Source organism: Gymnoscopelus braueri (assembly GCF_963280865.1).
Source record: "Gymnoscopelus braueri genome assembly, chromosome: 18".
NCBI lineage: Eukaryota > Metazoa > Chordata > Actinopteri > Myctophiformes > Myctophidae > Gymnoscopelus > Gymnoscopelus braueri.
The window spans coordinates 9,739,959-9,762,990 of record NC_137618.1 but is presented as its reverse complement, the minus strand read 5'-3'; the positions used below and the strand labels follow the sequence as shown (position 1 = coordinate 9,762,990).

The 23,032-nt window shown below is 41.0% G+C and overlaps 1 protein-coding gene across 1 annotated transcript in view; it reads left to right on the top strand.

Moving 5' to 3' along the window:
* Window positions 1–22,590: 22,590 nt before the first annotated feature.
* Window positions 22,591–23,032, top strand: part of pde1a (phosphodiesterase 1A, calmodulin-dependent) — a gene marked incomplete at both ends in the record, with an annotated part of 17,825 nt that continues 17,383 nt past the window's right edge. Inside the window, one exon of the mRNA XM_080457272.1 lies at window positions 22,591–22,670. Coding sequence (XP_080313398.1) covers window positions 22,591–22,670 — 80 coding nt within the window. The remainder of the gene's footprint in view (window positions 22,671–23,032) is intronic.

The window sequence follows — 23,032 nt, the reverse complement described above, 5'->3', positions numbered from 1 at the left end:
CTGAATAGAGTCAGCCAATCACAGTACAGCTAGGGGTCTACTAATGGGCCAATCACAGTGCAGGAAACTAATACTAATGAGGTGTCCCAACCCCACTTATAGGGGCGGCTACACCGCCCAAAAATATAGAATTACAAATCGATTAACTACTTAAACCCTGTGTTGTACTGTTATACTTCGCACAGTGAAAATAGTTAAAATAGCAGATCTACAGTACAAGCTCACCACATTTTATTTTGACTACAATGACACGCCCAAAGTAGGGATTGATTGCTAATCGATTATTTGTTATCGATTATCTTTATAATCAAATTAGTTTGATTAACTGTCTCAGCCCTAATAGAGTATGAAATGTATTGATTCTGGTACTTTTCATACATTTACAGCAGAAGAAAAAAGAACCTTATCTCCATAATTAAAATGTGTGTGTTTTTTCATAAATTAATGGCCTACTTGATCATACTATAGCGTCACACAAAAGCATCAAAAGTAGCAGATCTACAAGCTCGAAACGCGGCTATTTTTTTATTTGAATCCTGAAAAGTAACAGTTTTGGACATTTCCACCCGACAGACGATATGTATGATACCAACCATTTATACGATAACATATATGCATGTATGAACAGTATATATGTTGTGGAACTCCACAACAGACTACCTTATAAGACATACGTACATTTGTGGGAGATGCAGAGAATGAATGAAAATAAACGAGCTGTATAAGTGGCAAGTGAGGCCATGCATGTGGAAATGCACCTTTTGACAACAACTGCAATAAAGAATCCGTGCACTGTTGTTTGTCGCCACCTGGTGGAGTTAGTATGTGACTGAATAGAGAGGCAAGTGAGTTTACAGAATAATGACACAGTAGTAGGCTAGTAGTTGAAGTAACAATTTATATCTACTTTGTTACAAGTAAGTGATGTATTCTAAATTGTACTAATACGAATAAAAGTACAAATGTAATGGCTTCAAAATAGATATCAAGATAGATATCACAATGGTGTAATTTTTTTCCTGCAAAAAGATTTTAGATAGGCTATTTTCACAATTGTGAGAATGAGCCCTTTTGCGGCTGGAAGCAGTACAGAGGCGTTTTTAAAGTGCAACCCAAAAGGTGTATTTATTCACAGTCACAATACAACAGACAACACTGGTGACATGGTGGTGCCTAGCTCTCATCCTACCACCAACTGAATAAGCTTGTTACTGGCAGCATTTTATACTCAGCTGGAGCAATTAATCCAGACTTGGACTCCACCATGCAGGGTAGATCAACAAATACATAATATACAAATACAGAAATACATATGACATTAACTCTCATAAAATATCTCAAAACTCCATGAACTACACCACTAATGATTCTCATACTACAACATTACACAATATCACTCACAATTCCAAATACACATTTACAACCCCCGCCCTCTGCCCTTCTAATTTGGTCCAGCCCAATTACACTGGCAAACACAACAGCCCAACTTGGTACATGTTAAGCTTTCAATCATCACTTACAGTAGCATTACCCATATTGCACCTCTCTCATTTCGGTCTCTATTGCACTCATATACCACACATATTGCACTTGCCAGATTATCACTAAACATGCTGTCTCCACAGGTGGAACTAGTTAGCCGAGTGGCCAGCTCAGCTGGACAGGAAACAACTCAAAATGTTCAGTTAAATGTAATCAACAATAAAATCATGACTGCATTCCTTTCTGTGCAAACTACAATGTGCACATTATGCCGTGCAAATACCAAAGTGACCATATGCTATGCAATTAATCAATCCATAAATAAAGGTTACAATGTATATGTGCGAATGGCAAGTAACAGAGGACCTCACTGTTACAACAATATTTTAAACTTTTCGCTACAAAATAGGGATATATTATTAATCGATTATTTTATAAAATTATTATTTTGTATAATCGATTAAATGGTTTAACTAATGCGCCCCGTTACTTTTTATTTTTCCTGCCCAAAAGGGAGTGCCGTGACCCGGATTCGAACCGGGGTTGCTGCGGCCACAACGCAGAGTACTAACCACTATACGATCACGGCTCGCCACCCACAGGAGTGTGCCCAGGAGAGCGACAAATGTCAGACACTAATGCAAATGCACACACTGAGTCATGCCTCCTTTCTCAAAACACAGTCGTAGTGCTGATTCAGGCTTTTGCCGCTGTGGCTCTCTCACTCATGCAGGGTGGGGGCTGGGTGGGGGTAGGGTGGGGGTAGGGTGGGGGCTGGGTGGCACCTGTTCCAGTCATCTGACTCTGTCTCCCCTGTGCTGGGCTGTGAAGGAGCTTTAAGGCACTACAGTAGAACAGTGGTTCTCAAAGTGGGGACCCCCCCCCCCCCCTGGTCTCCTTGAGGGAGTTTCAAGGGGTCCACAGCAACATTTTATAATATAGCATCAAAATCACTTTAACCCTATGTACAGTATAGCCTACATCAGCTATTTGAAAATAGCTGATCTACAAGCTCACAACGTGTTGTAGATCTCCTGTTTTCAAAAATAATCTTGATTCTTTTTTTCCCTTTTTTTAAAAACATTTTAACCACACAAATCTTGTATGTCCCTGGCACAAACGTTTTCAGGTGGGGGTCCGCAGCCAAATAGGCTATTAATTTGGGGGTCCTCGACATGAAAGGTTTGAGAACCACTGCAGACGCAGTAGAAATATAAATGAGGGCTGTGTTTGATTGACAGTGTGAGTATATAGTACCTTGGGATCTTTAAGTCTTCCCAGTGATGGATCGGTAGAATGAAGCACTATCAAACTTGAAGTTAGTTATATCAGTAGAAGTAGTTTATTACAATAGGTAACAGCAAAGCAGCATCTGTATAGCAACGATGTTCACACTCAGGTCTTCCTAAATCTCTGCCCCTTTTCCGTCTATCTTACTAATATATCTGGGCACCCTCGTCATTACTGGGCATCACCCGTAATCCTCTCATCATACAAATATTTGTTATCTCTCCACTGTGTCCCACATGGGACCACAGTGTCGAACACCACCTGTTGTTTGCCTGCTTATATTTGTCAAGTCATTCCCCCTCCCTTGTGTTCTTCTAGTTCTTTCTAGCGGTTTCTACGTTGTTCCTCATAGGCCTGAGGTTACTAGGTCTCAAGCGCTCCCTGGTTGCTCCCTAATCCTGCCCCACCCAGCTGTGCTTAGCTGTGGACCTTATTCGTCATATGCTGTCACTAGGGATGTTTGCTGTCAGTAGAGACTGATTTACCTCTAATTCTGGACATGTAAATCCTTTTGATTAACACCCACTTCTGGGCAGAGGAGTGGGCAGCTTATCTCGATTTACTGACAAATCAACTGGAACTGGCCCTCAACTGGAACTGAAATGGAAGTCTAGTATTTCCTTATTCTTCCAGTACCTTCTCTGTTAATACAGTTTAGCAGGCCCGGGTCATAGGTCACGACCTTCTGCGCCCACATAATCCTTCCTCTAGACAATAATTTGTCTATCTCTGCCAGGTCGGGATTGCCAGGTCGGGTTGTCTATGAGATAAGTATGGCTAAATATGGCTGAGTATGGCTTTCACTTCATAAAGTGCATAATGTGCAGTCAAACATTCTAATGTGCAGTCAAACATTCTTATAATGCACTCAAACACTCTATAATGCACTCAACATAATGCACTCAACATAATGCACTCAACATAATGCACTCAACATTCATGTTTTATAGGGCTAAAATGTGAGACTAGTCAATTACTCTTAACTTTTAACTCGTTTTGGTATGATGCACTTTTGGTCGTTTTGGTATGATGCTGGTCGTTTTGGTATGATGCACTTTTAAATACTCTTAAGTAAAAGTAATACACGATTGTCCTCTCACTGTACTTTTGTAAATGAACCACTCTACTTGTTTACTCTACTCTACTTTACTATTTACTCTACTCTTATTACTCTAATAAAGTAATAAAGTACTCTACTTTAATAATAACTGTTACTCTACTTTAATAATAACTGTTACTCTACTTTAATAATAACTGTAATAATAAATGACTGCTGTAATAATAAATGACTTGTAATAAACTAGTCATAACAAAATGGAATGTAATATAATAAACTGAAATAATAAAAATGGAATGTAATATAATAAACTGAAATAATAAATGACATTTGGAATGTAATATTACCAAATGGAATGTAATATACTGCAATTCTGCGTATTCTTTTCTTATAACAAAGCTTCCCGCGTCCTTCATCTAATATTTGTCTTCCGTACTCCGTCCCATAGTGCAAAAGCGATAGTCCAGAAACTTTCGATGTGACAGTTCTTCCTGGTACCGACCGTACCCATCAATCATCCCTTCCTCTGGCACGTTTCCAAACGTGCCACTTAACTGTCCAGTATCCAAGTCCACTTGTGCTGTGCCTAGAAATACACAGCCAAGTATAGTTGTCCATTTCTTTCTACTGCGGCGGTACGGAAGTTGTTTTCCAGCCAGAACGCCGAGGAAATACATGTGCGGAGTTCGGAAGATGTTTCCCCAGCCGGAACTCCGTCATTATGGACATAAAAGAGAGGAAATGCATGTCTTAGTAATATATATATATCCCTTTTTTTTTTTTTTTTTTCCCTTTTTTCTTTTCTATAACACATACACATACACACATTTAGGGATTATATAATGATCACATTTTGGGATTATGTAATGATCACCTTTTGGGATTATATAATGATTCTTCCTCTAATGTTTCCCTAAACTATCTTCAGAGTCCTTACTGGCTCAGACTGCGTACAGTCTCGCCCAGCCTGTCTCCACAAAAAACAAACTAAAATAACAAACAAAACAACAAACGTAATCCCCGAAGACCCCAGCCGACCAAGCCGTCTGAGGTTGGGAATTCCCTATGCTTAGAAAGAATCATTTTATCATTCTTATGTACTGGTAACCAGGTTACATATATGTATTATATGTAGCTGTTGTACCAGATTATATGTGTTATATGTATCTGATGCAGGTTGATTTTGGGTTCTTACCCTTTTTAATTGCTTTCGTTATGTTCGCTGTCCTCTCTGGCCTCTCTTTTGGTCTCTCCTGTCTCCTGGTCGTTGCGGGTCCCTCTGGTTCTGCTTGTCCTGTCCTTGTGGTCTCTGGCCCTTCTGGTTCTTCTGGTTCTGCTTCCGTCTCTCCCTCTCCCTGGCACCTGGGACGTGGTTGGATGCTCTGGAACACTGGTCATTGATGATTGCTTATCTGGAGCCTCATCGATTGTTCTTCCCTCGGTAGTGTCATTGCGTGTTGCTTTCTCCTTGACTGCTCCCTGGCCTGTTGGTTGGTCCCTCTGGTGGCACCTCTTCTTTGGACGTAGTATACTCTTCTTCTTTGGACGTAGTAGGCTCTTCTTCTGTGGTAGGCTCTTCTTCTTTATCCTCCTCATGCGTGGAAGTGTCTGATGCTCTTGTATACCATGTCTTCTGTTTTCCCTGGTACCATACCCTTCCTCCCTGGTAATTCACATATTTTATTTCTGCCGTCTCAATGTGCTTCTGGTTGATCCGGCAGTCCTTGAAGATGCACTCAGTCTGCCTTTTCCTTCTTTCACCTTGTTTCTTGGCTGAGCTATTTGCTGGTTCGCTTGCTGGTTCAGTGCTTGCAGGGTAGTTTTGCAATTCCTTGCATAAGCGCTGTCTCTTTAAGATCCTCTGGTCCAGTTTTTCTTCCTCCATCTTCTCCTCCTTCCGTTTTTCTCCCTCCATGTTTTCCTCCATGCTTTCCTCCTCCCTGGGTGGGTATGGTCCCTGTTCTGTCTGGGGTGGTGTGGTTTCAGGTGTCGTTGGGTCCCCCTGTTGACAATCTTCTTGACAAACCCAAGCTTCCTCTGGGTTTTGTCGCTCACCTTCCTCTGGCGGTTCCTCTGGGTTTTGTCGCTCACCTTCCTCTGGCGGTTCGTCTGGGTTTGGTTGTTGCGGTGGTAATGTGACTTCAGGTGTTGTGAGGTTCCCTTCCTCTGGAGCTTGCTCCTCTGAGGCTTCCTTTAGGCCCTCTCTTCTAACCCATGATGGTTTTTCCGGGTTGAATTGTTCCAACACCCATTGACAAGTGCGTCGTTTGTTGCCTTGGTCTCTGTGTCGTGTGGCCAGCATATGCAGGTTTATCTTTGTTGTTTCTATGTCTGTTCCAATTACGTGCAGCAGTCGTTTGAGTTTCCTCGAGTCTCCTGTGAGGGTACTTAGCCCTCCTCCGAGGCAACTTGAAGATAGCATGTCTTCTTCATATTGATCGCTCTTCTGGACCATCACCTGTATTGGTATCACACATTCCAGCCATCGATAATTGTATGTTCCTCCGAACGCTCTGGGGTCCAGAGTTTCTCTTCCTCCTCCTGGTCCTTCCTTCCAACTCATGATCACATGTTGTTGGAACAGGTGGAATGCCAACATGGCGGTGAATGTGTCTTCTGGACATGGATACATTGTGACCCGTGCATATCCCGTCAGGATGCTGAAATGTTCCTGGATTTCTTCTCCTGATCCTTCCCTTCCACGCTGCTCCACCACTACTCTTCCCTCTTCTCTCATTCTTAGCTTGGCACTCTTCCCTTTGCCTTTTCTTCTGCTCAGCACCTCTTCTTCTGGTACGTAAAACCAGACTCCTCCCCAGCCATGGGGATCTTGTACATATTGCAGGAAGTTCACTTCATTTATTATCTCTGGGCATTGTAAGCAGTTTGCATCTTCTAGCGCTGTTAAATTTATTACCTTGGGTCCTTCTTTTTGGTCAGAGAGGAGTCCAGGCCCCGGCCCCATAAACCTTCCCTTGGTGACATATTCGGTAATGTCAAAACCTCCCATGGTCAGCCCGTCCAAGCCTGTGTACCACTCTTTTTGCCTCCTCTCTCTTTCTTCCTCTTTTGTTGGATGATCTTTTTGGTGGTCCCGTTGTTCCATCTCCGCTATGTTTTTTCACCCTTCTGTTTGGTGGCAGAATCTCTTCATTCAGATTTTGTGGGAATTCCTGACAGTCTCCCAATACCATCACCCCCGCTCTTCTTTCTTCTCCTTCCTCTTCATCCTGCCATGTTACGTCACTCCCTTGTAGCATTGTATCATTTTCTGATACTGAGTCTTCGTTATCATCGGCCGCCCTCATGACTTTGTTTTGTGGTGATTTTTGCCCTTTGTCTTGACTCTTGTTGGTCTTCCTTGTCTTGGGGTTGGTTTACCTATAACGAAAAATGTTCATAATTACTTTCTTGTATTGTCTCTTCCTATCCTCCTCTCTTTTATACGCAGGTTTCTTGTCCTCCTCCTTTTTGGTCCCTTCTGTTACTTCAAACTTCCTTGCTTCTTATTCGTTTTTCGCCATCTGGCTTCGCATCTGGATCAATTTTCTTGTTTGTGCTTTATCGTTTTCCGCCGTCTGGATTCGCATCTGGATCAATTTTCTTGTTTGTGCTTTATCGTTTTCCATCAATCTTGTTTCTTCATTTCTGTATTTTTCCAGGACATGTTCCACATGTTCGCCAAACATGATAAAAGTCATGGAAGTGATCCCCACGAAATCATTCAGCGATGAGCGCACTTTATTAGGAAGGCCACTCAGAACTGCCCCCCGGAACAGTGTTCTCATTCCGTTCTCATTTCCGTCATTTTCTGGATTCGCTCCCATCTCCAGTCTCCAGACTTTCTGTATTCTCTGGATGTAGACCCCTGCTGTCTCTTCATTCTTTATTTTTTGCCCTGTCAGCATTCCTGGCTTTATCCGAGCAGGGTATCTTCTCTTCATTTCTTGCCACAGTGAGTGTCGATAGTTGTTGAACAGATCTGCGTCTCTTGCTTGTGTATCAATCGTGTGACACATCGTCGTCTCATGAAGTAAATCTTTCATCTCATGTCGTCCTAGAGCGCGACAAAGAACACTTTTTATGTCGCCGACACTCAAGATGTATTGTACGGTGCGTTCCTCAAATTCTTGTATGAATTTGTGGGCTCCTTCGAATATGTTTGGGATTTTTGATAGCAGACTGTCCATGTCTCCAGCGGAAAATGGTGTGTAATCGAAACGCTCTCCTTTGATTATCACTGGTCCCATCATCTGGCTCCCTTGTGGGTCTGGTTGTACCATCCCTGCCTTTTTGGTGATGTTATCTCTCGATATTTCCATTGTTGCTATTGGTATGATGAATGGTGGTTGCTGGTGTCCTTGGTTTGGTTCATTGAGGCTGACATCTGTGCTGCTCTCTAACACAAAAACTGTCCCTCCGTGGTCTTCCGTATCTTGGCTTCTGGACTTCCTTTGATGCTGTTCCTGTCTTGGGGCTCTGGGCTTCCCTTGATGCTGTTTCTCAAACTGTCTGAAATTTTGGAGTGCTGTCCTCATATTGTCATGGTGGTTTTCTTTTTGTGGTGATGTCATGTCTCTGCCCTCTTGATGGTGTTTTCTGGCCGCACCCCCTTTGTTGTGTTCTAGTGACATCCTCTCCATCTTCTTCCGACCGGTATCCTCATCTTCGGCTCCTTCTGCTTGTCTGAGTTTCTCCATCACAGTCTGTTCATATCCTCCTTGCTGCTTTTTCTTTGGGCTTGTATCTGTGTCTGGATACAGCGTGCCTGATCTCAGTGTTCTTCTTGATGGAGCATTTGATTCTTCATCCTCCCTCTCATATTCATAGTTTCCGCACATTGTGATTTTCTCAAAGACTGGAGCTTGAACTTGATATTCCGGTGGTGCGCTTGCATTTTCCTTCATGGCCGTTCTTCTGCACGCTAGGAGATTGTCAGCGAGCTCCTGTCCTTTCTTCTGGTAAATTTTAAGGATCGCAAGTTCTTTCACCCTCTTCTCTTCTCTTTTCTTCCCGTTCTTTTCCTTCTTGTGATTTCTGATTAACGTGTGCATTTGTTTGCACACATTGATGTCAAATGTTCCCTCTGGTGGCCAGATTGTGGCCTTTTCTTTTGTTCTCTTCGCCCATTTGTTATTAGTCTCCTGCAGTACTTTTTCCAACATTGGGTATTCTTCTGTCAGTATTGCCTGAGCCGTTCTCTGGACCACTGGCCCATCTTCTTTGCCTTTAATCACGGAAACATTCTTCTTGTTCTCCAAACTTGTTTTCTTCTTTGTCTTTAATGACAATGCTAGCTTCTTTTCCTCTGGTTGCTTGTCCATTCTTTTATCTGGCGGCCGCCTTGAGGTCTGTCGACAGGCGAAGCCAGAGATTGGTCCGGTCCTCCTCTTGTGAGCCCTCTCTCCTCTTCCTCTTGTTTCTGTTGCAGGGCTCAGAGTTGTCTGTTCTCTAGCTGTAGTGGGAGTTATAGTTGTCTGTTCTTTAGCTGTAGTGGGATTTATAGTTGTCTGTTCTTTAGCTGTAGTGGGAATTGTTCTTTAGCTGTAGTGGGAATTGTTCTTTAGCTGTAGTGGGAATTATAGTTGTCTGTTCTTTAGCTGTAGTGGGAATTGTTCTTTAGCTGTAGTGGGAATTGTTCTTTAGCTGTAGTGGGAATTATAGTTGTCTGTTCTTTAGCTGTACTTTCTCTTGAACTTCTGTGGACTTCAGTGATCACAATGTCATTATTCTTGTTCCCTCATTCACAATGTCATTATTCTTGTTCCCTCCTTATCCTCATGATTTACTCTCTCAAAATATTGCTGATAAAAATAAAATGAGACAAAATTAAAATAAAATAAAATTCAAAAAGAGAAAAAATCGTGAATACGTAAAGCCGACCTTTAATTAGTTGCATGATTAGTTCATAAAACCATCCAAATTTCGATGGCAGTGACTGTATGTGAACACTCGTTCTCAATTCACAAAACCATGGTTACAGAAGTAACCTTTAATTCATTAATTCTCTCTAAAACCATCCAAATTTTGATGGCAGTGACTGTATGTGAACACTCGTTCTTAATTCATAAACCATGGTTACGGAAGTAACCTTTAATTCATTAATTCTCTCTAAAACCATCCAAATTTCGATGGTAGTGACTGTATGTGAACACTCGTTCTTAATTCATAAACCATGGTTACGGAAGTAACCTTTAATTCATTAATTCTCTCTAAAACCATCCAAATTTCGATGGCAGTGACTGTATGTGAACACTCGTTCTTAATTCATAAACCATGGTTACGGAAGTAACCTTTAATTCATTAATTCTCTCTAAAACCATCCAAATTTCGATGGCCATGCTTGTTATATATTTCCATATGCTTTCCTATGATTCTGTAGTTTTACTTGAATGCAGTGGTTCTCAGATGCTTTCATTTTCTTACCAGGAAAAGGACGCTTTCACAGTGATATTTCAAAATATTTTCATCTATTATTTCCTAGCAATATGAGGATGCACATATACTAGCGAAAACCATGACGACAGTGTTCTGTTACCTTGTCTTTCTTTAAGGAACTGGTCGCCATGGTTTACGGCTCTTGCCCTGTGTTTTTGTTTCATCAAGAAAAAACCCCTGATTCTCACTCCTGCCTTTCTCTCCTCTTTTCCCTTTTTCCTTTGGCTTTCTCCTGTTAACCTCCTGTTTAGTCCTCTTTTTCTCCTGTCTTCCCCTATCTTCTCCAGTCTCTCATTCATTCTATCAAGATTCAAATACACTTCATTCATTCCCGTACAGCCTCATTTTCACATCATTCATAGCCCAAACCTTTTCTTTTCCCTGGTCTGTCCCTCTCTGTTGCTGTGTGTCTCTCTCTCTTTGTGTGTCTTAACTCTTTGACTGCCAGAGTATTTTCATAAGGTACTCCCTCAGTGTTTTTTTCTCTAGAGCCTCCAGTCCGCCTCTAGAGAGCAGCACATGATAGCTTAATGAGCTGTCATGTCAGCTCGCACCCCACACACACAGTCAAACAGTGAATACATTAAAACTGATGTGACTGATTGGTGACTGATCGGCAGATTGTCCAATCGGCCAAAATTACGATGTGATACACGACAGTGATGACTGATCGTCACCTAGACCATAGATTATAGCAGAGAACATGTCCGTTCGTTTGTTATACCGTGTGAAAAACTTTTTTTTTTCCTGGACGAAAATGACCAGGGATCAAAATCAAAAACCGGAAACGGAACCCAGGTCATGAAATCGGATGCAGGTGTGGTTGAAGCAAGTGGAACTCGAAAATAAGATTGAATACTTAACATTATAGCGCAATCAGAGATTAAACAATGAACGCGCGTCCAACGCGTCTAAAGCGTCGACGCGTTTTCGAGTCAATGACGTTTATAGAGTCTTTCTCTCTCTGTGTGTCTCTCTCTCTCTCTCTCTGTGTGTCTCTCTCTGTCCCTGTATGTCTCTTATCTGTATGTGTATCTCTCTGTATCTGTACCTGTATCTCTTTGTATCTGTATCTCTCTGTAGATACAATCTCTGTATCTGTATATCTCTATCTCTATCTCTCTGTATCTGTATCTCTCTGTATCTCTTTGTATCTCTGTATCTCTGTATCTCTCTGTATATCTCAGAGTATCTCTGTATATCTCTGTATATCTCTGTATATCTCTGTATCTCTGTATCTCTGTATCTCTCTGTATCTCTCTGTATCTCTTTGTCTCTCTCAGAGTATCTCTGTATATCTCTGTATATCTCTGTATCTCTCTGTATCTCTCTGTATATCTCTCTGTATCTCTCTGTATCTCTCTGTATCTCTCTGTATCTCTCTGTATCTCTCTGTATCTCTCTGTATATCTCTCTGTATATCTCTGTATATCTCTGTATATCTCTGAAACTCTTTGTATCTCTGTATCTCTGTATCTCTGTATATCTCTTTATATCTCTGTATCTCTGTATCTCTGTATATCTCTGTATATCTCTCTGTATCTCTCTGTATATCTCTGTATATCTCTGTATCTCTGTATCTCTGTATCTCTCTGTATCTCTGTACATGGGATCATCATTCATAACACAACGTTACTACACTTTCACACACAACGTTAAAACACACCGTCACCTGTTTTGTCTTCCCTTAGTCTCTCTTCTATCGCCCCTAGTCAGCCTCTCTGCCTCTCCTTCTGTAGGGGTTATAATATTTCACAACACGCATTAAACACTTTCAACACAAATTAAAACACCCAAATCTCCTGTTATGTCTGTATTTGCCTTCCTTTCACCCCTATCCGCTCTCTGCTGACTGGTTCTCCTTCTGTAGGGGTTATATAAATACACAACACAACATTAAATTCTTTCAACCATGACTTTGAAACCACTCTGTCTACAATATTGTGGCAAACTTAGTCTGTTCTCTTTCGGTAGATCTCTACCGCCTTTCTTTGACTGCTCTCCTTCTGTAGAGGTTATAATATTTCACAACACGCAGTAAAACTTTCAACACAAATTAAAACACCCAAATCTCCTGTTATGTCTGTATTTGCCTTCCTTTCACCCCTATCGGCTCTCTGCTGACTGGTTCTGCCTCTGTAGGGGTTATACATGCACAAAATTCATTAGATACACTTTCAACCCTAGTCTCTCTATTATATCACTCTTTCAACACTAGTCTCTTTATTATATCACAAATGTTTCTTAGCAGCGTTGCGATATATTCTTCTTGAGGTAGTATTAGTAGTATCTTAGTTGTATATTTGAGGTAGTATCTTAGTAATATATATTTGAGGTAGTATCTTAGTAATATATATTTGAGGTAGTATCTTAGTAGTATCTCATATGTTCCACAGCCTTCCTTGACAGTTTGTGCTGTGGGTGTGTGGGTGTGTGTGTTTGTGTTGTGTGTGGTATGTGGGTAATCCATAACCTTCCTTGTCACTCTTAACCAATTCGGTTGTTGGTGACAGTTCGTGTTGTGGGTGTGTAGGTGTGTGTGTGTGTGTGGTTAGCAGCATGTGTGTATGTGTTAGCGGCTTCGTGTATGTGGGTATGTGTGTGTCTCTGTTTTAGCAGAGTGTGTGTGTGTGTGTGTGTGTGTGTGTGTGTGGTACAAATAGCAGCAATATTTATTTATTTAATTATTATTGTTATTATTATTACTATTATTATTATTATTATTATTATTATTTTATTTTTTTCTAAAATTTTTTTTTTTTTTTTTTTTTTCTTCTTCTATCTTCTCTCTCTCTCTCTCACTCTCTTTCACTCTCTCTGTCTCTCTCTGTCACTTTCTTTCTCTCCCTGCCTCTTTCTGCCTCTTCTGTATCCCTCGAACCCGGTTATGGTTGCTTGCAGCTATATTTATTATTTATCTGATTTTCCTCCGTTGTTACTGCAGCTTGATTCTTATTAATTTTCATTACTTTACCGCGTTTCAACCTTCTTTTTCGTTGTTTATTTTCCTTTATTCTTACATTTTACTGCATTCAATTGTCACTTACCGATCGTGCGTATTTGCTGTATTTAAATTTACCAAACTCGTTCTGTATTTTATTTTGGGTGATCTATTTAATTGTTGTAATTCACCGCGTTCAAATGATCTACAATGCATCCCTTATTTTATTGCAATAGTCTATTTTGAGACATGTTTTTCCATTAAATAATTCTGTCTCTGTGTTAGGTTTGTTCTTTGTATTTCAGCATAATTTAATCTTTTCCGACCGCGCATATTTCGCTTTATTTAAATGTATCAACTATTTAAATTATGAACTGGTTTTCTATTGGTTTTAGGTGATCAATTTAATTAATTTAAAAATTACCGCGTTCAATTGGTCTATAATGCGTCCCTTATTTCATTGCAATAGTCTATTTTGAGACATGTTTTTCCATTAAATAATTCTGTCTCTGTGTTAGGTTTGTTCTTTTTATTTCAGCATAATTTAACTCTTTTCCGACCGCGCATATTTCGCTTTACTTAAATGTATCAACTATTTAAATTATGAACTGGTTTTCTATTGGTTTTAGGTGATCAATTTAATTAAATTAAAAATTACCGCGTTCAATTGCTCTACAATGCGTCCCTTATTTCATTGCAATAGTCTATTTTGAGACATGTTTTTCCATTAAATAATTCTGTCTCTGTGTTAGGTTTGTTCTTTTTATTTCAGCATAATTTAACTCTTTTCCGACCGCGCATATTTCGCTTTATTTAAATGTATCAACTATTTAAATTATGAATTGGTTTTCTATTGGTTTTACGTGATCAATTTAATTAATTTAAAATTTTACCGCGTTCAATTGGTCTACAATGCGTCCCTTATTTCATTGCAATAGTCTATTTTGAGACATGTTTTTCCATTAAATAATTCTGTCTCTGTGTTAGGTTTGTTCTTTGTATTTCAGCATAATTTAATCTTTTCCGACCGCGCATATTTCGCTTTATTTAAATGTATCAACTATTTAAATTATGAACTGGTTTTCTATTGGTTTTAGGTGATCAATTTAATTAATTTAAAAATTACCGCGTTCAATTGGTCTATAATGCGTCCCTTATTTCATTGCAATAGTCTATTTTGAGACATGTTTTTCCATTAAATTTTAAATTATTCTTCATGTTTACTCATGCTTTCCCTAATTTGTACTTATAACGCATATACTCCTGACTGGTCCTCGCATTTTAACCTCTTTTCTCTCTGCTCTTGCATTAAATCACTACGTCTTCTATCACCATTTCGTTATCAAGCACAACCTTTCCAGATCTCTATGTCATTTTCCAAAACCACAAATGCCACTATGAAGTCACCACATGCCTCCCGAAACACATCTCTTGTCATACAATGCTTTGCCAACCCATACAGCCTATACAATTTCCACATTTGCAAATTGCTTATACAGTACTTATTCCAAAAACACACAGCTTATTGGGTTACCACAGTTGTCCATTAGTAATACATTTTCCAAAACACAGCCTATTTGATTACCACATTTCCGTATTTGCTTTATACTCAATTATTCTAAAATGCATCCCCACTTGGCCCACCCACTTTGCGGTCCTCTTATGTATTTAAATGGTTTTTTTTTTTAAATGTCTTTACTTATTTTATTTTTGCTGTCAAGACCTTTTGTATTTTTATGAATTTTGTTTTATTCTAATTTTATGCTCATTATTCTTACAAGCTTGTTTAACTTAGCGCCGATTTCCCCCCATTATTTCTTTCCATTCACTTTTCCTTTTAATCCGGGTAATACACCGCGAAGTGTGCATGTTTTTCAATCTGCATTACACTCTTGGGTGCCGGTCGTCCCGCTGTCGTATATGTGGGGTTTATCCTTTTATGCAGCCGATGTGGTGGTATCGGCTGCCAGGTTTTTACTATTGGTCCTATCGCACTCGCCCCGGTCTCCAATGTTGGCATTTCCAAATAGTTATCAATAATCCGGCATGTGTGCGTTAGATTGTACTCATATTTGTTTAGCAATCTATGCATTGTTACCTTCAAATGGGTGTGATAATCCGTGTATGTCACGGTATGTTTCCCTTCACACTCCTCTTGTTTTCCTATTATCGCTATTGACCTCTGATTTGTTGTTAGTACTTTCTCCTCCTGCGTTGTAACCACAGGTTTCACCTTAAAATCATATTCCAATTCCATATTTTGGTATTAAATTAATGTTCTATTTAGTCTTTGTTTTCCTGGATTATTCCGTGTGTTTTTCTCTTAACTTGTCACTATAGCACAACACACCAATATGTATATGTGGGACCCACCATTCACTCTTACTGTATTGACGTCACTCTATTTCCTTGCCTTTGTATTTTTGTTTTCTGAATACAGCTTAATCTCTTTACGGCGCCTGGCGGCTGTACTATTTTTAGACTTTTCCTCTCTCTCTCTCTCTCTAGTAATCTCTATTTTTTTTTTTGTTCTCTTTTTCCTCTTTGACCTTTGTCAGATTTTCTCCTCTTGTTTATCACAGCTCCTGCTGTTTTGTAAATTCTCTCTTTCTCTCTCTCTCTCTAGTAATTTAATTTTGCAAGCTTTCTGACCTTGTCAGATTTTTCTCTTTTTGTTTATCACAGCTCCTGCTGTTTTGTAAATTCTCTCTTTCTCTCTCTCTCTCTCTAGTAATTTAATTTTGCAAGCTTTCTGACCTTGTCAGATTTTTTCTCTTTTTGTTTTTGTTTGCATTAAATCTGCGCAGTCTCTCTGCACATGGTTTACTGCAAACACTTAGTTAGCCTGCCTATCTCTTGACTCTATTTATCTCTTTGACCTTGTGATCCAAATTTTGGTCATAAAATGTTGCTTTTCCCTTTTGCTTTGCGAAGCTTGCTGAGAATGTTAGACATGCTGCTATGTTTTGGTTAGTATTAAAATTAAGTTTAATCGTGCATTCACCTCCCAATCCGCTAAAAACTTTTTTTATTTTGGTACTGTTCCCAGCACAAAATCCTTTTGTTTATAGTTTCGCTATTTCTTTCCTCAACCCCGCTCAGCGCTCCACAGCCCCGGCCCGGGACCCCTCCCGTCTCCCCCCAGCGAGAGAACCCCAAACAAGGCACTTGAAATCAAAGGCTCAAAGTTTTATTACCTTCTTTTTTGGCGGCCGCCTTGAGTTCTGTCGACAGGCGAAGCCCGAGTTTGGCCCGGTCCTCCGGCCACTGAGGATGCACCTCCCGGGGTGTTGGTCAAAATTCACGAAACGCTTTAATTAAACTCCCGTAACCGTGACGCCAATTATGTGAGTATATAGTACCTTGGGATCTTTAAGTCTTCCCAGTGATGGATCGGTAGAATGAAGCACTATCAAACTTGAAGTTAGTTATATCAGTAGAAGTAGTTTATTACAATAGGTAACAGCAAAGCAGCATCTGTATAGCAACGATGTTCACACTCAGGTCTTCCTAAATCTCTGCCCCTTTTCCGTCTATCTTACTAATATATCTGGGCACCCTCGTCATTACTGGGCATCACCCGTAATCCTCTCATCATACAAATATTTGTTATCTCTCCACTGTGTCCCACATGGGACCACAGTGTCGAACACCACCTGTTGTTTGCCTGCTTATATTTGTCAAGTCATTCCCCCTCCCTTGTGTTCTTCTAGTTCTTTCTAGCGGTTTCTACGTTGTTCCTCATAGGCCTGAGGTTACTAGGTCTCAAGCGCTCCCTGGTTGCTCCCTAATCCTGCCCCACCCAGCTGTGCTTAGCTGTGGACCTTATTCGTCATATGCTGTCACTAGGGATGTTTGCTGTCAGTAGAGACTGATTTACCTCTAATTCTGGACATGTAAATCCTTTTGATTAACACCCACTTCTGGGCAGAGGAGTGGGCAGCTTATCTCGATTTACTGACAAATCAACTGGAACTGGCCCTCAACTGGAACTGAAATGGAAGTCTAGTATTTCCTTATTCTTCCAGTACCTTCTCTGTTAATACAGTTTAGCAGGCCCGGGTCATAGGTCACGACCTTCTGCGCCCACAACAGTCAGATCATTATCAGATGACATCATCCCAGAGGCAAGACGTTGTTGGCCTGGGCTATGCACACATGTCAATTACTTACTTACAGCAGTGGTTCTCAACCTGTGGGTCGGGACCCCCAGGGGTATCGCAGCATGATTTTCGGGGGGTCCCCAGATGACAGTTAAGTTACAATTTAAGGATCTTTATGACCTTTAAAATACTTTTTTATTTTTTAAAGAAATCTGCAGCAAAAGTAATCAACAAACTATACTCTAAAAACTGGTCAAACATTGGCCAAATTGTCAAATAATATAAGAAAGAGGCAAAACATTTGAACATTTTCTACAAGCTTGTAGATCTGCTATTTTTACAATATGTATCTGTGGAACCGAGTCAAACAAAATGTAACGCCTCAACTCCTACAATTCCACGTGCTTGTCCAGGTGGGGGGTCCCCAGTTCAAATATGATTATTGTGGGGGGTCACGGCCTGAAAAGGTTGAGAACCATTGACTTACAGTATACTATGTAAGATCATTTGAGTATCCCTGACCTTACATCACATAGTGTCTACATAATGACAAATAATCGTATCGTATCGTAGCCCTAGTGGTTCTCAAACTTCTTCATATCAAGGAAATAGGGTCAAATTGGTTGAAACTGATAGTGATGCTACACTGCAGTATATGAACTACTTTTGTTGGACCCCCCTGGAACCCCCTCAAGGTCCCATGGGGATCCCCACCCAAACCCCACTTTGTACCGGTTGAAGCACTTTGCAGCAACAGACAGCTGGGCCAGCCGTGATCGTATAGTGGTTAGTACTCTGCGTTGTGGCCGCAGCAACCCCGGTTCGAATCCGGGTCACGGCACTCCCTTTTAGGAAAACTGAAAGTCAAAAGTATGAGCAGTGACAAAGAAGATTAGCCTGTATATTTCTTGAGGGGGATCTTTCCTGGTTTATTATTTCTGATAAACTATATACTGGACAACTGGTCTGCTGTGGCATGGAGGACACAAACACACACAAATCTACACTTTCCTGATTGTAGTATTAGGATGTCAGAAAGGTTATTGTGTTATTGTGTGTAACAGGCGAGAGAGAGAGAGAGAGCGAGAGAGAGACAGAGAGAGAGATAGAGAGAGACACAGAGAGAGAGACACAGAGAGAGAGAGCGAGAGAGAGACAGAGAGAGAGATAGAGAGAGACACAGAGAGAGAGACACAGAGAGAGAGAGCGAGAGAGAGACAGAGAGAGAGATAGAGAGAGACACAGAGAGAGAGACACAGAGAGAGAGAGACACACACAGAGAAAGAGAGAGTGTTTGCCATTGGGGTAACATTTCAAAGTTAGATGTTTGACGTTGGACAATATTTTAGATTACATAAATGAATAATGTATAATATAATATATTAATAATATATAAAATAGTTTAATAATATAAATTCATAATATAATATGATGTATAGTTGGGTCTCTGTAACTGAAAGCGGTGAATCTCCAAAGCTGTGACTGAGACACAATTTCTTATTTAGAACGAGCGACCATTGTCTTCCATGGACAGGTGGCGCCATCTTGAGAGGTTTTCAGCTATTACTTTCAATGGTGTGACGTCAGCGTTCTCTTTCTAGATATTAAAAAGGTATCACTGCAAATTGCCACGATGGAAAACTTTTAAATGTATTGCTCTATATGGCGGTCGTGTACAAAGGCATTTGCTGCATACATATTGAAGTCTTGTCAGACGCTTTCATTCCTGGGTGATCTTTACCTCTCTTGTTCAATCAGTCTTTACACAAATCATCATCAACTATGAAGCGAACGTTAGTCTATTGTGTATCTTCTCTGCTCTCTGCTAATTGACCAGTTTGTGTCTCAGAGAGTGTACACACAGTAATGAGCCCACTTCATGCAGCCTAATCACTTCACCCTGCGGCTGTCCCCCCCTGTCCCCCCCCCGTCCCCCCTCCTGGACAAATGAACATTTTAGGTCCAAATTAAGCTTCAAGAACTAATCTATGCCATTGGTTCTCAACCTTTTCAGGCCACGACCCCCCAAAATAATCATTATGTGAACTGGGAACCCCCCCCCCCCCACCCACCCTGACAAGCACTTGGAATTGTAGGAGTTGAGGCATTTCATTTTGTTTGACTCGGTTCCACAGATAAATATTGTGAAAATAGCTGATCATGCTCACAACGCCTCGCACTGTCAGGCGTTACGAGCATGTAGATAATTCATTACATTTTTGCATATTTTTTTAGGTAATATGTTTGACCATTTTTTAAATTATAGTTTGTTGATTACTTTTGACGCAATGAAAAAAAAAGTTTTCAGGTGTCAAAAGGTCTTATAAGTCCTTAAATTGTCACGTTTAGAAATGTGCAGATACCCTGCATACACTTATACTGCAGTATGTTCGTTTTGTTTACTGTTGAGTGAGAAAACACTCACCAAAAAAAAACTCCCCCAAAAAAAAAATATCTGGGGGGACCCCCTGGGGGTCCCGACCCACAGGTTGAGAACCACTGATCTATGCTACAAATAAAACATCTGCCCTGGAGTTAGTCAAGCCCTCTTACTAGAATGACTGTGATCACTCTCCAGCATGCAGTCTCGTATAAGAACACTTAGGTCAAAGCAGATACCTTTAGAACGCAGCTGACTAATTAACATCCTGAGAATTGCCACTCACACTCCTGAGGTAGAGTGGTTCATCACAGATGGTAGCCGTCCCAAGTTCCAACCATGGACCGTTTGAGATGCTGCCACATTACAAGTGGCTGCTGCAGCCAAAGGGGCCATTGGCAGTATGGCTGCCGAGTATCAAGAATCAAAAAGGTTTTACTTGTCTCTAACGTATCGTCTCTGTCGGGTGGAAATACCTCATATGTCCAGAACTGTTACTTTTCAGGATTCAAATTCAAAAACGGCCAAAGTAGCAGATCTACAAGCTCGAAACTTGTTTTAGTCTGGCCATGCCAGGCTACATTCTGCTGGCTTGACCTGCTATTTTACGAACTAAATGCTCTGCACTGCAATTGTTAATTAATAATTTCAACCGCATCATACCGACTATACGGCCGACTTAAATGATAAGGGATGTACCACATTAAAGATTGTGCGACAGGTCAACAGGCTCGACAGAATGAAGGAGTCCCCCCAGCATGCGAGTGTGCTTGCGCACATGCGCACGTGCGTGTGTCTGATAGATAGATAGATAGATAGATAGATAGATAGATAGATAGATAGATAGATAGATAGATAGATAGATAGATAGATAGATAGATAGATAGATAGATAGATAGATAGATAGATAGATAGATAGATAGATAGGTGTGTGTGTGTGTGTGTGTGTGTGTGTGTGTGTGTGTGTGTGTGTGTGTGTGTGTGTGTGTGTGTGTGTGTGTGTGTGTGTGTGTGTGTGTGTGTGTGTGTGTGTGTGTTCAGCTCACTGTAAAGGATAAAGTTTCTTCCATTTGAATTCCTTCAGCAGTGAGTTACCACGGTAACCATTTAGGACCATTTCTCTCCATCTCTCCACTCGTCTCTCATTAATATACCTCCATGCTATGCTGCTGCTGCTGCACTCCGTTCCATCTCTCTCTCTCTCTATCTCTACCCATCTACCCATCTCTCTCTCTCTATCTCTACCCATCTACCCATCTGTCTCTCTCTATCTCTACCCATCTCTGTCTGTCTGTCTGTCTGTCTGTCTGTCTGTCTGTCTGTCTGTCTGTCTGTCTGTCTGTCTGTCTGTCTGTCTGTCTGTCTGTCTGTCTGTCTGTCTGTCTGTCTGTCTGTCTGTCTGTCTGTCTGTCGCATTGACAACACACTGCATTCCTGACCAGTAACCAGGGAGACCATTTGGGGATATTCTACTGCAAGAGAGAGAGAGTGGGTGAGAGAGAGAGAGAGAGAGAGAGAGAGAGAGAGAGAGAGAGAGAGAGAGAGAGAGAGAGAGAGAGAGAGAGAGAGGGGGGGGGGGAGAGGGGGAGAGAGAGGGAGAGGGGGGAGAGAGAGAGAGAGAGAGAGAGAGAAAGAAGAAGAAGAAGAGAGACAGGGGGAGAGAGAGAGAAGAGACAGGAGGAGAGAGGAGGGGGGTCAGAGAGAGAGAGCAGAGGGAGAGAGGGAGAGGAGAAGAGAGAAGAGGAGAGAGCGAGAGAGAGAGAGAGAGAGAGAGAGCAGCAGCGGAGCAGCCTGTTTGTGTGTGTTCTCATCACATCAGCAGGGCAAGAGGACATTTGACTGCTTCTGTCTCAACTGCTTCTGTCTTACACGGCTTCTGTCTGTCCTGAGGTTTTTGGAATCAATCTGACGGAGATTCTTTGTTCACCATCCCAAGTATCAAACTTGCAGCTTTGTTTTGTTTCTTTCATATTTTTTTCCCCCCCAACACAACAAACCTTTTTTGGACTCAAAACAGCTAAGTATCTGAAATGGAAGCACTTCTTTCCTTGTCAACGGATGTCCTCTGTCCTTGCACTTGAGAGCGCTTGGTGGGGAGCCAAGCAGAGAGGTCTGTGTGCTGTGTTTGGACAAGCCAAGTATACTTCCAGTCTTCCATCTGTTCTATGTCTTCTTCTGAAACCAACCAGGCAGGACTTCAACACATTTGGCTCCAAAGCAAAGAATTGTGGGTATATTGAGTGTAGCAACGCAACCACATGGGCCTCAGTTGAACCCTCATCAGATGTCTGCTCAGATCAACAGCATGGAGGTATTTATAAAGCCTCAATTATGACACAAATAATAAATTCAATGATTTGCACACATTTTCACGATTTTTGAATAGCCAATGTATAAGATATGGATAAAAGGGTTAAAATGATTGTAAATGAACACATTTTCAGCCTTACTCACTGATTGCAATTATTTGAGATAATCGCAATTATTTGAGGTAATCGCAACTATTTGAAATAATCACAATTATTTTCGAAGGATTGTAAGAATCGTTTCGTGAATCGTGAATTCATCTATAAAAAAAAGTCACGGAAATACCCGATCAACGAGCTGACGCGTCACGTTGTAAGCTTGTAGATTGTCTATTTTTGGTGTGTTTTGTCCATAGTAGCCTACATTATGTGATTTTTAGTGGTGGTGACATTTCCTTGTATATTTAAGTTCAGTTATTTGTCATCATCTGCTCTTTGCAAGTTGTATTCACTTAGCCTAAAACATAAATGTAATTTTTATTCACATATTCCAATGTTCAATGCCTTAAAACACAATGAAAATCCTTCATTGCAATTATTTGTGATCTAAATGAATGGTCACCTAACACTTGATGCTGGTGATCCAGGCTAGCATGGATGGACTGGAGCACGCTCTGGGCTTCCAACACCACGACCAGAACCAAGACAGAGTCTGGGTCCGACTCAGAGGAATGTGAGTTCACACACACACACACACACACACACACACACGCACACACGCACACACACACACACACGCACGCGCACACACACACACACACACACACACACACACACACACACACACACACACACACACACACACACACACACACAAGCATGTACGCACGCACGCACACCAGATCGCTGTAACTTGGCAACGCCCCCTTGGCTTCGGAGCTGCGTCTAGAACCACGCCCCACTTCTGTGACGCACGTGAAATTAACTAGACCCAAACACTTAGTGATTGCGTGGTGTGCAGAATCAAATCAAATATATGCTATATAAAAGGTTTATTTATATAGCATATTTAACATGACCAGGTCACAAGGTCAG